The 17,406-nt window shown below is 44.8% G+C and overlaps 1 protein-coding gene across 1 annotated transcript in view; it reads left to right on the top strand.

Moving 5' to 3' along the window:
• neo1a (neogenin 1a) overlaps nucleotides 1-14,395 on the top strand; it is a 164,112-nt gene extending 149,717 nt beyond the window's left edge. The window contains exons 17-29 of the mRNA XM_079997168.1: nucleotides 1,240-1,472; nucleotides 3,591-3,729; nucleotides 4,198-4,305; nucleotides 4,827-5,021; nucleotides 5,705-5,737; nucleotides 6,018-6,083; nucleotides 6,960-7,098; nucleotides 7,379-7,623; nucleotides 8,167-8,259; nucleotides 8,598-8,768; nucleotides 9,487-9,783; nucleotides 10,848-10,981; nucleotides 11,833-14,395. Of these exons, the coding sequence (XP_079853294.1) occupies nucleotides 1,240-1,472; nucleotides 3,591-3,729; nucleotides 4,198-4,305; nucleotides 4,827-5,021; nucleotides 5,705-5,737; nucleotides 6,018-6,083; nucleotides 6,960-7,098; nucleotides 7,379-7,623; nucleotides 8,167-8,259; nucleotides 8,598-8,768; nucleotides 9,487-9,783; nucleotides 10,848-10,981; nucleotides 11,833-11,919 (1,940 nt within the window). The 3' untranslated portion in view covers nucleotides 11,920-14,395. The remainder of the gene's footprint in view (nucleotides 1-1,239; nucleotides 1,473-3,590; nucleotides 3,730-4,197; nucleotides 4,306-4,826; nucleotides 5,022-5,704; nucleotides 5,738-6,017; nucleotides 6,084-6,959; nucleotides 7,099-7,378; nucleotides 7,624-8,166; nucleotides 8,260-8,597; nucleotides 8,769-9,486; nucleotides 9,784-10,847; nucleotides 10,982-11,832) is intronic.
• The last annotated feature ends 3,011 nt before the right edge of the window (nucleotides 14,396-17,406 follow it).

The following is a 17,406-nucleotide window of genomic DNA, read 5'->3' as shown; positions in this document are numbered from 1 at the left end:
AATTTGGATTGCTGCAAATTAGGGCTGATAAAGTGTAACACGTGGACTTCATTTAAAGCGCATAACTTGCTATTTTATTTGTAATCACATTAAAACGCACCTGCAAAGCGCATCCATCTTGCCTACTGCGGCTTAGAGTGATGTCACACCAAGCTCTCCCAGTCTATACGTCCATCCACGTTACACACCAGATTAAGGAAAGATGAACTCAACAGAGCAGGGTATTTAATGTTATCGGACACGCTAATTGCTTTTGAACTTGCTTCATGTTAACCTCGTTGTACTATTGATTGTTTCTGATTTTTAACGATGACGTGCGGTCGCCACACACCACCGTCTCTGACATTTAAATATTGGGGCTTTTGGCTTTTATAGCACACACACACATCCACTCCTGGTCCGTGACCTCTTCCCCTCCCGTGCCACTGAGTTGCCTGAAGGATGGATCTTTCCCCGCTGTAGTCTTCCTGGTTTAATGAACCTCGCCATTGCTACACTAGTAGAATTAAATGTTCTAAAGTATCAATTTCCCATTTCTCTCTCTCTCTCTCTCTCTCTCTCTCGCTCTCTCTCTCTCGCTCTCTCTCTCTCTCTCTCTCTCTCTCTCTCTCTCTCTCTCTCTCTCTCTCTCCTTACTGGACTTTTTTTTATTGAAAAATCAAAGCATTTGAAAAGGGCCTGTTTTGCCATTGAAAGCAGTACAGTTTTGTCCCGAAATGTTGCTCAGGGGCTGCATATTATATCCCTGTGCTTACTCTTCTTTCCTAATAGCCCCAGTGACTGTATTCACAGATGTATTTCCCACTGTTCATGTTGCTGGTTAAACATAGAAAACCTTGCACTGTTAAATAGCTGCCGCACCCTCTAGGTTTGTAGACGTGCTTTCTGGTAGAGGTAGATGTCTGTTTTGTCTAATAGAATCTTTTCTCTCTCTCTCCCTCTCCCTTCATCCTTCCTGGCCTCCTATCCCTCATTATCTCTCCTCCTCCTCGCCCCACTTTCTCATAATAACTCATTAACCTTATTTCCTTGGTCTGTGCCCTTCCCGCACCCTGTTTATCGTCTGTTTGGCCCTTTTTTAATTTTTTTTTTTTTTTTAATCACTGTTTAATTCGACCTGCAACGCCATACCATGCTCACGCCCACACCCTTATTGTTTGTTTTAATTTTGGTCCATTTTAATGTGTGTGTTTGTGTCTGTGTGTGTGTGTGCACCTGGGTTTAATTGTTGGCATGCAGACCCCATAGACCCCGACATTGACCTGTATGAACTCTTCCATGCTCCACACACCCCAGTACCAGACCCCACCCCCATGCTGCCTCCCGTGGGTGTTCAGGCCTCTGTGCTGAGTCACGACACTATCAAGGTGACCTGGGCCGACAACTCGCTTCCCAAGAACCAAAAGATAACGGATGCGCGGTACTACACAGTTCGCTGGAAGACCAACATCCCCGCCAACACCAAGATGAAGGTACAGGAAGGTCACCATGGGCTTTGTTTGAGGCACACTCTACTTTTCGGATGAAATACAATTTTTATCTTGGGATGGACTCTTAGGTTTATCTAATTATGTGTGTATTTATCTGTCTGTTTATTTATTAAGGCTGTCTGTCTATCTATCTATCTATCTATCTATCTATCTGTCTATCTGTCTATCTATCTGTCTATCAATCTATCTATCTACATTTCTATCTATCTGTCTACATTTCTATCTATCTGTCTATCTGTCTGTCATTCATAACTTTCTGTGGTGTTTGTTCCAGATTTCAATCCAGTTATAAGCTCTCCTCAACTGATCGCGGTGGCTCTTTGTGGTTTACGAGATGGAAGAGAGCGAAATATATTGACATTCTGAAAATGGAAAGTCATGTTATACGACTCGATGTGATATTGAATTCCTCACAGCATCCGAGCCCTGTGGCAGCATCAGAATCTGTTTGGCCTTTAAACCTCCAAAATAAGCAGTAGCCTGTTCCGCCATAAGAAACACAAGGCGGCCTCTATTGATGCTGCCTCTAAATTATATCCATAATGGTGAAGGTGGATGTTACATTGATAATGTAGAACTGGGTTCATTCTGCTTATGAAGCCCTGCAGCCGCTTGAATCAAAAAAAGAAAAAATATAACGTTTGCAGACGAGGTGCAGCAAAGGTAAAGCCTTGAAGCCCTGAAACAAGAGTTTAGATTCAGCCTCCGATCCCAGACCCAAAGATTAATTATGATCATTATTTATCTCCAAATGCTGTATTCTACCACTTGTGTGTCACACACACACACGTGGCTGCATGCATGCCAGCGAGCAGAGCCCAGATAAAAGCCTGTGTTTGCTGATAAATTATTCAACAAGGACAAAACAAACTGAGGGTGAGAGAAAAACGAGGGTGAAGACCTGAAGGTGTATTCTCAACACACACAGCTTTACACCCATAAACACACACCACCACACACATTCTTTATGAAACTCCACGCGGCCAATATTACCGTTATTGCCCTTGAAACTTCCCCTTTAATTGATGTCACTTTGCATTGGGAGACCGAACGCATGTATAGATTTCAGAGAATGTCACGGCTTGGTTGGCTTTCCGTGATGCTGCCACACTTAAAAAAAAAAAAACCCTCTGAAACCAAAACCCCCATTTCCAAATCCAATCATTTCACAACTCTCGTTTTCCAATAAAGCATGGTCAAATATTTCAGACCTTTAAAAGTGAGAAACGATATCATCTATACGACAATCTACTGCAAAATCTGACAATGATATGCGCGTGTTGGCACAACTATGATGCGCCCCCTCCACAGCGATGTGAATCAGACCAGAGTCTACATAATTGAAGAGATGACTGCTCTAAAGATGAGAACATTTTCACTACCTAGCCCACTGCCCTCTGGCTGACACCCCCCGCTGAGGAGGGTGCTGACGCATCCCAGCACGCAACATTAGTAGATGAGACTGAAGGAGACGAGCTGCTCACGGAGGCTGGCGGTTCCCCTCGCAGGCGGGGCAAAAGCCCAGCGGCGTTCAGGAAATGCCAACTGAGCGATACTCCCGGATTGTTTGCGTCGCCGCTCGTTTTATCCCTCGCTCATGATGCTGTCATTGGATACGGGCGGTTTTCAGATGAATCCAACCTTCAAGCCTCAGCTTGTATCTGAGTCAAATCTCTGGGTGGAGGACAAAGCGGAGCAATTTGTTTCATGAATTTAAAGAGGAAACAATTGGTTTAATTGTTGCTGGAAACTGTGTTCTCTGTAGAGGAGAATCTATCCTGTGATATCCTTTTTAATATTGGATCAAAGTGAAAATCATCGCACGTAGGTACATAGGAAATAATAAATAGAGATCAAACATCTGTTAGTATCCCTTTGATATCATACAGAATGGAGACTGCAGGGTTTGTATCTGTGAAGATTATATGAGGGTTTGGGATAGCATACCTTGTGTTTATGTTGTTCTATCTAATCTATACAGCCATTGTGCCTTTTTGGCAGCAATTTACTGCCATCTAGAAGCCTTGGGTTCCACTGTGTGTGTGTGTGTGTGTGTGCGTGTGCGTGTGCGTTTGCTTTGGTGCGTGTGTGCATCCCTAGACTGCCAACACCACCAGTCTGAACTACATGGTGACAGGGCTGAAGCCCAACACGCTTTATGAGTTTTCGGTCATGGTGACCAAAGGCCGGCGGAGCAGCACCTGGAGCATGACGGCACAGGGAACCACCTTCGAGACCAGTAGGCACCAGAACACACTCAACGAGCACACACACACCTGATACACATGCGACCCTAAAATGCAAGCAAAAAAAACACAAACGGATACACACACACACACACACACACACACACACACACACACACACACACACACACACAAAACCCCACACAACTGCAATGTACACATGCAAAGCAAAGGCTCCCCTGCCTCAAACACCATCTACAATCCCATAAACAAAATTGTTCGCACAATCCTTAAAAATCACACACCCAAAACAACACACACAACCTCACACCTACACATCAATACACACATGCAGGCCTATATCGGTTCATATCACAGATACACAGCGACATCGGCCATTTGTCAATGTCTCAAAATCATTTGTTTATTTCAATTTGTCTTAGTTGTTTATAAACTGTTGTTTACTCTTTATCTGAATCCGTTACCGATACATGGTAATTAACGCCCGCCGCCATTCCCAGTTCCCAGTTCGTCCCCTAAAGACGTGACTGTGGTGAGCAAGGAGAGCAAGCCCCGCACCATCATCGTCAACTGGCAGCCGCCTTCTGAAGCCAACGGAAAGATTACGGGTTAGTGTCTCTGTTTGTGTCTACATATCTACATGTCTGTCTATAATATGTCTCTCATGTACATTACATTTACATTTACATTTAGTCATTTAGCAGACGCTTTTATCCAAAGCGACTTACAATTGTTCAAACACCAACGGACGCAGCCATCAGGAGCAATTAGGGGCTAAGTGTCTTGCTCAAGGACACTACAGCATGCTAGCAGGAGGAGCCTGGGATCGAACCAGCAACCTTTAGATCACTAGACCACCAGCTCTACCGCCTGAGCTACCATCCCCGTAAATCATGTAAATCTAGACTCAAAAGGTCAATTAATAGCGAGTGGAGTGTGTGTAAATGTATTTATTGACTTTTGATGATGTTGCCAATAACGTGGCGTCAAAGGAGACCTCAGTACATCTGAGTTTGACTTGACATTAAAACCAAGGACTTGGGATCTCTCTCTCTCTCTCTCTCTCTCTCTCTCTCTCTCTCTCTGTCTCGCTCTCTCCCTTCCCTCACACCCACCATGGCTCTTTTAGGCTACATAATCTACTACAGCACGGACATGAATGCCGAGGTGCACGACTGGGTGATCGAGCCGGTGGTGGGCAACCGCCTGACCCACCAGATCCAGGAGCTGACGCTGGACACTGCCTACTACTTCAAGATCCAAGCGCGCAACTCCAAGGGAATGGGCCCCATGTCGGATGCCGTGCAGTTCCGCACGCCCAAGAGTAAGCAGGACCAAGAGGGAACGGCCTCCACCGCAGAGCCACTCAGCCACTCATTAATCCAGTATCAACACATGCTTCTTTTTTTGAAGTGAAATGAGTATCACAGTTAACATTCCAGGTGAAGCATTATCACCTTTAAGCAGAAAGATGAATTGAGATTCCCCCTCTACTGCGTTTGTAATTGCTGCGGGAATGACGGAATGGGGGCAACTGGTCCACAACAACAACGGCTCTGGTGTATTCAGCCTCGTACCGTGGAAGGAAAATACCAGTTTATTTGCATGTGTGCTGCCTAAGCCTCATTCCGCTGGAAAAAGTTACACGACTGCGCTGCTCAAGTTACAGTCATCATTTTCTCTTGTGGCAGTTTTAATAAAAGCCTTCTGGTTTTTCAAGACTCCATAAAATCGATGAGTCATTGTGAATTATTTCATCGGTCACAAGCCGCATTTTAATCTTTCCTTTAGACGCTTTGCTTATAACACGGTTTTGGCAGAATCTCTGCTGTGTTTATCACCTTCTCCATCGCCTCCATCCAGTTCTGTGTTTTCCCTCTTCTCTGCTCTCTCTCTCTCTCTCTCTCTCGCTCTGTCCATCAGTCCTCCCCCCACTGTTGCTTTTAGCTAACCAGGTTTTTATGCTTTTTATTTCTCTCCCTCCCTGCTCTCCTTTGGCCTGTTAAGCTGAGTCCTCTGACAAAATGGCTAATGACCAAGGTAACCTCCCTCTCCACACTCTGTCTCTGTTTACCACTCGGTGCTGACTCTAACTTATTCACCTCTCTCCCTCTCAGTAACTTTATCTTCCGATCTGATTTATAGGCTGACTTTTATATTTTTTATCTTTTTCTGCTCTTAGGAACTTTATAGTCCATGGTAGATTTATGCAGGCATCTATTGGAGGAGAATAATTTTCAGTCCAGGCAGTTTAAAAGGAAAATAAGTTTTTTTTTTTCCACTGATCTTCAATTGCTCTGTGTCCTGTTTCAACTGCCAGCCTCAAACCTCCCAGCGAAGCCTGGAAGCAACCTATCTCCACCTAACCCGTTCGGATCTGCAGTCGGTAAGATGTTCTTTACCAGCCGCCATGACAGGCACACAGCTCATTTTGTCAGTCACATGACATGATGATGACAAAAAATATCTGATAAAACCAAATCTTGACAGGGAAATGGATATATAGATGGAAAGATAGATAGACCGATAGATACATAGTTGGGTAGATAGATAGATAGATGGGTAGATAGATGGATGCATAGATTGATTGATTGGTTGGTTGATTGCAATGTCCCACCAGCTCACGTCAAAACAATAGGAAAAATATTAAAGCAATAATGCAATGCAATATAAACACGAAAAAAATTAAGAAAATCACAATATATGGAAAATTAGAAAAAATATACACATAAACAGTCAACTATACCCAATAAAAAAAACTCTAAACCTTATAATAAATGACAGATTAACCTAAAATAACAGAAAAAAAAATAAAAAAACATAAAAGTGGAAAAGACCTGAAAAATAAAAGGTCATGTCCAAGAATGAAGTATAGGGTCCTATACAAATAACCTATGAAATAAACAGTGAAGCACAAGGATTCATGTGGTCTTAATGCATAATAAACATAGTAAATTTACCCTATTTTTATGATTCGACTTTTAAGGTTTTTAAAAGCCAATGCCTTCTCGGTTTAACCTATGGAGTCAGACTGAGCTCCCTCCATTGCAGGGATTTTGTTGACGAGCCACAACGAGGGACTTAATCACTTGGGCGGCGGTGTGTTAGACGAGCGTAATGAGGCTTTACGGAGGGATTCCCATTTAGGAGCATAATGAAAGAGCTCGTCGTTAAACAGCCCAGAGCACTCTCCTAAAGCCGCCTCTTGGTGACACCACGTATAAAATTCCTCACCCCCGTTCCTCACAATCATCCTCTCCAGGTAAGCCGGGGATGCCGGGCAGCCTGGACAACCACATCCTGGTCATCGTCATCATCATCTCAGTGGGGGCCTTCACCATCATTGTGGTGGTGGTGGGGGCCTTTCTCTGTACCAGACGCACCACATCCAACCAGAAGAAGTGAGTACCCCCCTTCCCCTCCCCCCCTTCTCCTTTCCTCCCATTTTGATTCTCCCTCCTCCTCATCCAAGGTTGTGCGGTCTTGTTTGCTCGTCGCTGTTACTGCTTGTGTGTACATTGAGAAATGGCCTGGTGTTTACTCAACCTCTTCCAATCCCGCGCTCACATGCCCCTCCTCCCCTGCTCGTCCTCCCCTGTGTTTTGACGGAATCCCTCTGCTTCGTCTCCGATTCCTCCGTTTCTGAAACCGCTGCCTTCTTTCCTCCCCCACCGCCACCAGGAAGCGAGCGGCCTCCAAGTCCACCAACGGCTCTCACAAGTACAAGGGCAACTCCAAAGACCTGAAGCCGCCCGACCTCTGGATCCACCACGAGAGGCTGGAGCTCAAGCCCATGGACAAGTCCCCTGAGCCCAACCCCGTCATGACCGACACGCCCATCCCCCGCACCTCGCAGGACATAACGCCGGCGGACAGCGGCTTGGACAGCAACCCCCACCTGCAGCAGCGGCGCAACTCCTACCGCGGTCAGTCCCGCCACGCGTCTGGGCCTCTGGGCAATGGGTCAGGTCTCCGGGCCGCTTGTCCGTCTGTTGTTTTAGACTCGGCAGCTGTCTTAAAGTTGGCCAGGAGAGGATAAGCAAGTAAAAAAAAAATCAACATTTAGGAAGTTTAGGAGTTGCACTTATTTCCTCCATGAGTTCTCTAACAATCAGTGTCTTTAAGAGTTTAGCGATTATGCCATTTGTTCCTCTCACCATGTTTGTCTTTGTCGATGCTTGTTCTGTGTCGTTCCTAGGCTTTGTGATCATCATGCAAAACATTTCATGCTTTTCATACGTTCCTTCCCCCTTGTGCGACAAGGACAGACTCTCATTATTATTAATATTTCCAGTGGATTGGTTCCAAAACAACGTGATTAGGGGTTAATAAGGGGCAAAAGATATGATCAACACAACGTAAATTGCCGTTTCCACAAGGCTTTGACAAAATCGACGACAAAAAAAAAATACCCCACAAATCAGTACGCAGCGGGTCTCTGATTGGCTGGTTTCCACCATACCTTTTAGGCCACGAATCAGAGGACAACATGTCTACACTAGCAGGCCGTCGAGGGATGAGGACTAAAATGATGATGCCGTTTGACTCGCAGCCGCCTCAGCGTAAGTGTTGGTTTGTTGGGGTGTAGTGGGTCGGTCTATTTACTGGAGACAACATTTAATATACAATATATATAAGAATATAGTCAACAGTGCTAGTTTACACAACACAGGCTGTCCCGCCCAGTTGATGTTCACTTCATGCTATTTTATTCTTTATTTATTTTATTCAACATTTTATTTTGATTTAATAACATGTTTATTTGAAGGGAGTGTGTTTGGGTGTGTCATGTAACGTGCATGCTTGTGCATTCGAGCAATAGTGCCTCCACATCTTCACCCTTGCGTCATTGAAACATCTCATCCTGTTTGTGTGTGTCCATATTTTTGTCCATCCACAGCTGTGATTAGTGCTCACCCCATCCATTCCCTCGATAACCATCACCACCATTATCACATGGGCAGCCTGGCGTCTCCAACTCGCAGCTACCTCTACCACCAGGGCAGTGGGCACCCGCGCCCACACGCCTGCGCCACCCCCATCTCCCATCTAGACAGGGTGGACTCCACAGGTGAGACTGCTGCGCCCCGTTGGACAACAGAGGAACTGCGAGTGGTTTGCGCCAATGCCGGGGAAACGCAAACCACACTGTTCATTTTAGCCTCCATTTGCCATATCTACAATCAGTTCTTTCTTCCATTCAATTGCCATGGAGTCGGGTGATTTTCTCAAAAAGCATTTTCCACGCTATTAACTTCAGTTTCCTTCCCAAATCGACACTTTCATTTTCTTTTTCACAAACTGTATACGTTTCCGCATATTGTCTACAGTCAAAAGGGATGATGATGATCAGTGTATATAATTTATACCTAATCCTTTGAATGTAGTCCTTATCAACACAGCAAATTTTTGATTGTATTATCAGGTATTAGAGCGGCAAAAACGTTAACATGGTTTTGCCCTTTACACTTTATTAGTGTCAAAGCACTTCTCTCTTATCATACAATAGGCGTTTGAGACGTCGATGTATTTTTGGAAACCTTTTTTAACTAAATAACCGTAGTAAACACTTCCTCCTTTCATCCTTCCTTCCCAGATTGTGGCAGTCATCAACTGAGTAATTGTCCTAAAGTTACATGCTGCAAAAAGCCAGATAACATCCGCAGCCTCTAGTTCTGGACAAGAAAGTCTTGTAGTTACCACCTGGAAACTTTTCCAGGTCTTCTCCATGTCTGTGGACTGGATCTCTGAAGCCTCGGTATACTCATCTGCCGCCCTCCCCCCCACAGAATCGGTGAGGACCACGCCTAGCGTTGAGCCCCCGCCCGTCGCCATCACCGCCTCCTCCCAGGCCTCCTGCCCTGCGGAGCTGCTGGCTGACACCGAGGGCAGCTACCACGGTTCCAGCACCACTGAGGAGGAGCCCAGCTACTCCAGCAACCTGCCCCCACACCGCCCCGCCCACCCTCACGCCCACGCCCACGCACACCCGCTCAAGAGCTTCGCCGTGCCGGCCATACCCGCCGGCTCCCACCCCTGCTACGAGTCGCCTGCCCTGCCCAGCACTCCGCTGCTCGCCCAGACCGGTGAGGGGACGTAACACCCACACACATACAGTATACAATCTCTTTCTCACACACTCACTCACAGTAAGAATCAAAGGAATTTGCCATGAACATTTGACTTAGTAAATAGGCAAATAAGTAAATAATCAAGATAATAAATGAGAAATAGTGATATAATATATAATAACATATATAATATAATATACTAATGAATATTAATATGACAACCCTTAGTCATAGAGGAGACATTACAAGAGCAGTGACATGATGACCATGTGGTGCATATAGTATTATCTAGCAGTGATTCTTGATAAGATTTGTCTCTGAGACCCCAATCTGAGAAGATTTTTATTGTTGGAAATGATGTAGTGCAAATTTATGAACAAACAGGAAACAAAACATGTCATTATTGTACATCCTCTCATGGTTCTAAAGTCTCATGAATGAAAGTTGAAGTATTAATCATTTTGGCTGGGACCCCCTGGAAGCTCTTGAAGTATTCCCTCTGGTCCCCTGACCCCACGTTGAACCACTGACAAATTAATTATGGGCTAATTCTGTTCAAACTCTCTTCTGCTTTGTACTTTCGCAAACTCCTCCTAGACGATTTATCGCATCGACTTCCAACTTGGTGAGGGTCTACAAGACACCTTCACGGTTAAAACAAAATTAAAAGATTTGGTTTTAGTCACATGGTGTGGTTCGTGGTACAGCCTTGAATTTCATGTTGGGTGTAAAAAGGCACTGTTTACGTGACTTTTTTGTCGCTTTAATGGTCATTTTCATCCTCCGTACTTTCGCGGACTCCTCCAATCCGATTTATAGGGTCCCACCGACGCTTGCACTTTGAGGTCCCGGTCATCATTGCTTGCAGCTTTAATTATTATAATTATTACTTTTATTATTATTATAAACAGCTATCCAAAATACTTCTGTGTCAATTGGCCGTTACACTCTTTACAGCCACCAGGTGTCCCAGTCTCATGAGCGGCCGTCATATTTAGCACCTGGCAGGCGTGCATGGAGGGAAAACACTGGATGCAGAAAGAAACAAACTCAATTCACCGTCCTCACGTCTTTCTCAGGACCCTCTCACCCGCACATCGTCAAGACGGCCTCCATTGGAACGCTGGGCAGGACGCGCACGCCCATGATCGTCACAGTGCCCAACGCCCCCGACGTCCCCGAAACCAGCAAGATGCTGGAGGACGTGGACAGCGTGAGTACAGCGCCCGGCGCCCCGGAGCTGCCGCTTTGTTTTCTCTATTCGAAGAAACAACATTTCACCGACTCCACTGGAATGTTTTGATGGCCGTGATGGAATGTAACGTGAAAATATTCGATCTAATAATGTGTTAGACGCCACGTATGGGTTTGGCTTTTCCGCTGAACTCCGAACGACGACCACACATCCCAAACTCATGTCTGGTTTTATTTGGGCACTAAATTAAAAAAAATAAAAAAGTACTTTTTTTGGGTGAGACATTGATTTTAACCACATTTTTTTTCCTGTTTGTTCTTTCTCTCTTCTTTCACTTGCCATTTTTTGTGGTGTTCGTGGCGGCTGCCTTTTTCGATACTACTCCATTTAATCATTAACATTTTATATTTTATTTATAACCCCCACACCCCCCTATCTGTAACAATGAATGTTTTTTCCTCCCACTTCGTTTTACCATCGAATGTTTTCTCAACGCTTCAATCCTCTTGGTTTGGCTGATGACCATCGGTCAACTTCTGGCTGCCTGCTCACCACCTCTCGTCGTCGTCGTTGTTGTTGTTGTTGTTGTTGTTGTTGTTGTTGATGTCGTTGTTGTCGTTGCTATGGCGCTTCAGTCCCATTGAGCCATCCCTTCGCCTGCCTCACTTCACCTCGCCCCACCCCACCCATATGACTCCCCTGGTTCCTCTGTTAAAAAAAACAAACTAAAAAAAACAACCAACCCTGACTGATCCTCCTCTCCTCCTTTCTTCCTTCCCTTCCTCCCCCCTTCCCAAATCCAGGTGCTTGCCTCCCTCCCGCCCTGCCCCTCCCCCGCCCCGCGCAGTAACCCTGTTCCTCTCCCCCAGAGTTACGAGCCCGACGAGCTGACAGAGGAGATGGCCCACCTGGAGGGCCTGATGAAGGACCTGAACGCCATCACCACGGCTCCCTGAGCACGCCCGCGTGCACGCACACACACTCACACACACACACACACACACACACACACACACTCACAAAACACGCATACGCATACGTCAGGACACACCCTCATTCGACCCAACATGTAGGAATCCACACACTCCAAAACGAAACACACGCTACAGCAACCCGCACCGCAACCACCCTGGGAGCCAGAGGTTTGTGGACACACGGCGGCCGAACTCTTCCCCTCCCTCCCAACTCCCCTTTACTACGCAGAGAGGGAAACAAGCAAAACAAAAACAAACTCCAGACTGATTTACAAAACTCAAAAGACGATCCGTTTCATTTCCGGCTCACACCCGCTCAGTCTCAGGAAGGAGATGGCCATGCGAGGGAAGAGAAGTGAGACGTTTCAAACCTTTTTACGAAAGAAACACTCTCAGAGACGATAAGACTTATTGAACAAAAGAGGAAAAAAAAAACAAAAAAAAAAAAACAAAGCGGTCGCTTTCAACCTGAAGATTGTGAAGATTGTTCTTGGTTGTTTTTTTTGTTTTTTTTGTTTTTTTTTTTTTTTTCCTCCCCTCAGCAAAAAAAAAAAAAAAAAAAAAAAAGGTTTTTGCGGTGCGCGGCCAGAGACGATTCCTCGCCGAGTCAAAAAGGAGAAAGTCCAAAACGATGCTGGTATTGATGTTGGTGCCGGTGCGGCACAGTCTACACACAGTGTTTGTTTGATTACGTGTCATTTCTTTGTGCATTTTGTATCTTATCTATTGGGCCGTTGCAGTGAAGTGAACATTGAAAGTGAACAATCCCCCTCTACAAAGCCGGCAGTATCCGCCACGTTCAAGCCCGCCAGGTTTGCTTTCAACCCACCCCCATCCTCATTGTGTCATATATTGTGCCATTTCTTTTATCATTTCCTACCTTTTTAATGTATTGTTTTTTACACTCATATCCTTATAGACATGTACATACGTTGTTATTTTTTGTTTTGTGTTTTAACTGCCTCATTCATTTTTCTTTTTCTTTCTTTTTTCTTTTATCGCTCGTCTCCCTTCGAATCGTCGCTATTTCGGATGAAAGTGGGCTGAGGTCGAGTCTCGAACGTCATTTTTCATATCGGCGGAGGGAGGTATTCCTCCGGTGTTTCTATACAGTATGTTTTTAAAATGGACTCTTTGAGTAATCCCCTCCCTCCCTCTGATGTGTGCGCGTCGAATTGTGTTTGGTCGATGTTTGTTGTGGGATCTCTGTTCTTAAAAGCCTTACCAACGTGTCTGAATGTTGGACATTCTGAAGACTTGGTCCTCCCGAGGACGCCGCTCCATCACCGCTCCGTCAGCACGGCGGTCGATAGACAGGCGACATCCTTTCATATGAGAAGCTCCGCCAAGCGTATCTCGCATTTCCCGAAAGCCAATATTTGGTTTCAGAAGATTGTCGAAATAACCAGATATGCCCACCCCCTCCACACACACACACACACACGCACACACGCACACACACACACACACTCCCATGCGCGCGCGCGCACACACACACACACACACGCACATTCATACACACACCACTCGCACACACACACACACACACACACACACACACACACACACACCAGAGAGCTGGTTTGTCACAATAACCCCCCATTTTATTTTTTTATCTTTATTTTTTTTTTCCCCATTTATTTTTATTTTTTATTTCCTTCAAATCGTATAAAGTGCAAAGATGTCGGCCTTTTGAATGGGACTCCCAGATTTTTTTACATTGTAGTTTTTGTATGAAGAAAAAAACAAAAACAAATGCTTGTTCTATACACAATTCCAATGTAAAGAGGAACAAAAAAATAAACTATGTTCATGTAAGAAGCTAGTTTTTCATCTGCCCTCTTACCCAAAGAAATTTGTCATTTGCAATCAGTCATTTGCTCTTCTTTTGTGAATACCATGTTTCTCATCAATGTGCATCCTCATGAATGTCAATATAACTGTAAGAGATTTAAAGTATGGATACAAAAGGAACAACGTTTTGGGGGGAGGGGAAAAAAAAAGGTGGATGGAAAAGCGAACGGGAAAGATAGGACAATACTCCATTTGGGAAATAACTATTAAGTTGTAAACAGTTAAACCTGTATTGCACTTTTTCACACTTTTTGAAAAGTACATTTCTTACATATCTTGTGTTTTAAATATCGAGCTGTTTGTGTAACGTAGTGTCCTAGGTTAGCGGCAGGCAGCTGGTCTTGTTTTATGTTTTTATTTTATTTGTTTCTGCTTCAGAGAGGTTGTGAATTTGAGTAGCAGAGAATTATTGGCTGCGCTGCTCATGAGGAATGATGTTGCTTGTTTATGTACAGAGCTCTTTGCTTTCTGTAGAAAATTTGTGGCTTTTTCAAGAAAAATGTTCGGAAAAAAAATTTTGGAAAAAAAAAAAAATGAGATCTTTTTTTTTTTTTTTTTTTATTGGTCCTCCTATACATTGTGTATACAAACTATTATGAATACTAACAAAGTTCCTGTTTCAACTCGTCTTCTTTGCCTGTGGAAAATGTTGTGCTTTAATTTTTTATGCCGTGTCGAGATGCACGTTGTGCAATGACAAGAAATTCAGTATTCCATGCGTTACAAATGAATTAATATCCAAGACTGACAACGCTCTGGGGTGCCGGCGCCAAACACATCCCAGTGTTCAGGGAGTTGTCTGTATTCGGGCGGAATATTGTGGCTCAAGCCAGAGTGTTTGTATCGCGGGCAGAATCTATTCATTCTATTCTAACAGAAGATATTTTAGGACGGATTGAAAAGACATAGTTTAGACACGGTAAAACTAGCTGTCAAGAGCTTGTAGTTTAAAACTTGTGTCAAAGTGTTGAACTTGACAAACTGGCAAAATGCACCAGCTTATGTCCGGCCATCTCATATACATTTACACAAGTTTTGTGTAAAATATAAAATTTTAAATGCCATTAGTATTGGAACAGACCTTATTCCAACCCCCAATGAAATTAACTTAACGGAAAGGTCAGACCCGTGGAAAAGCCAGTTCTGGGATTGCAATTACAATGGTATTAATATTACACATTTCTAGCAGACAGTTGGTCCAAAGGGAACACTTTCCACACTGTTATTCTTCACGGTCTGAGCAGAAGGAGAAAAATTGTTCCACTGCAAACATGCTGATGTCACCGTTAGAGCAGAGTTCGGTAAATCAACTCGGCAGGTTATTGTTCAGCTATAAAACTGCGGAGAAAGTCTCAATCGGAGCCAAACCTCGTCTGAGATGCGGGGAGGGCGTTTTGTTCCAGTTGTTCTTTTTCTTGACACTGTGTCCTCAAGTAAGTAAAAGAATCACCCCCCGACATACCCTACTCAGCCCTTCTCCATGTATTCCCATTCCAAAGTCAAACCTGTTATCGCAGGGGGATACATTCTGTGACTATTGAACCATTGTTTAAATACAGATGTCCCATGTAGATAGGAAATGTACACATGTTCCATTAACATCAGCCCTGTCAGATTGAATATAAACAAACCGTTTTCTATGAGACACTTGGTTTTGCCCCCTTTTGCAAGAAGCTGTTATATTTGTAGGTTCATAGAATCTTTTGTGATGTATAATCGGAAATTTTGTTTGATGTTAGATCTGGGTCATATTAGGTAAAACGAAAAAAGAAAATAGGGACTGATTCTGTCAAACTGCCGATATAGGATTGCTCAATATCCTTGTAAAATATTTTTTGTCGTCAATCAGGATATGCAGTCACACTTGCCCACAGGAACAAAGTAAAGCAGCACTTCATAGCTCTGTTATATCAGGACTCGGGATGTGACAAATGCTGTACTTACTTTCTCAACTACAAATGTCAATGTGGGATTTGTGTCAACTAGGATAATGTACTTCAGAACAAAGTATGAGTATTACTGCTGTTCTGACACATACTCAGATCACTTCAGATTACAACCGTTAGGACATGGTCCATGCCAGATGCGCTTCTCACAGTCAACTTGAGATTCTTCAACTTGAGCAGCCGTCTTGAAATAAGGCCGTGCAAGAGTCACTGAAATATCACATGACTCTCAATACTCCATTCCCATGTTAGAGACATTTAAACCCAATCATGTCACCACAGAGGGGCTCAAGTTGAAGGTTAAAGAATCGCAAGCATTTATATTTTAGAGTCATTTAGCCCTGTTACCCTAACAATGTAGTGTATTTTTTTAAGGAAATCACCAACATGACAGACGGTAGTGAGGGAATTCTGTGTCCCATTTTACACTAAGCAGTAAAAAAAACCTCTAAAATCATGCCAATTAAAAACAAGTAAGTGGGCCATATGGTGGAAATAAATATTGTGCACTTTAATGAATAATTTCACATTCTGAATAAGTGCATGGATTCATTTTGTCACATCTTTTATGGTGCTTCCATGACCCACACAGTGTTGTGAATGAACACCAGAAGCAAATGGATACGATTTCATTTCTTTATTCTAGTGCTGTTGTTCGACCATACCTCCTCAGAAGCCCTTGGCAGATGGCTCTGAAGCCGCCAGTTTGGACATGAGCCTGAGGGCAGCCTAGACCTCCGTGGGGGTGTGGCGGGTTTGCGAGAAGGCCTTCCAAGCGTGCTGGTACCCGGAGCGGGAGCCGATGGAGTAGACGGGGTCCAGGTCAGACACATCACTGAACACCGGCTCGAGGCCTTCCTCCCTGTCACTGGTGGAGTCTCCCTCAGCCCACGAAGCGCCGTCCTGCCCTGGTCCAGCAGCTGCATAACCAGTCGATGACACATCATAGTTGCCGCCACTTCCCCCAAAGCCGGCATAGTACCCGTACGCGCTAGCCTCTGGGTGGCCATAAACCGCATTGTGGAAACCAACGGACCCACCGGGAGACTTTGTTTCCTCTCAGCCGTCATGTTGTTTCGGACATTGACGTTTGATGGGCTGCTGTAGGCACCAACGCCAGCATCGCCAGTAAAAGCTGGATCCCTGCCGACGAAGACTCGGTAGCCACTGCTGGGAAGGCCTACACCTTGTCGCGACAGTCCACTCACTACCAGCATGAAGCAGCCGGATGGGAAGCCAGCGTTGGAGAAGCTGCTGGCCTGGCCAGAACTCACTCCACTATCCCAGGAGCCCGGAGACACCCTCCTCACAATGTCGGATTCTGGAGCAAAGTTCCCATCTGGGGACCAGAGAGAAACAGTCAGTCCCGTGTGGGAGCGGTTTAATTCGTCGAACTGGTTATGAACTGAAGCTGACACAACACCGTCCTTACCTTTCTGCACAGGTAGACAGGCGACAGTGCCAAGCAGGAATGAAATCCGCAACACCCTGAAAGTAAACTTTAAGACAAGCAAAATCAAAGCAGGGGGGAGGGGATGAGCATAAAGCAGGGAACCAGGAGTGGGCACTCACCTCATTTTGGTTCCAGTTCAGTGAGAGCGTCTCGTGCTACGGCCTCCCTCCCCCCTGCCCTCTCCAGGTGCTGCTTTTATGAAGCATCTTCCAACGT

This window comes from Zeus faber, assembly GCF_960531495.2.
Source record: "Zeus faber genome assembly, chromosome: 3".
Lineage (NCBI taxonomy): Eukaryota > Metazoa > Chordata > Actinopteri > Zeiformes > Zeidae > Zeus > Zeus faber.
This window is presented reverse-complemented; position numbering and strand designations above follow the sequence as displayed.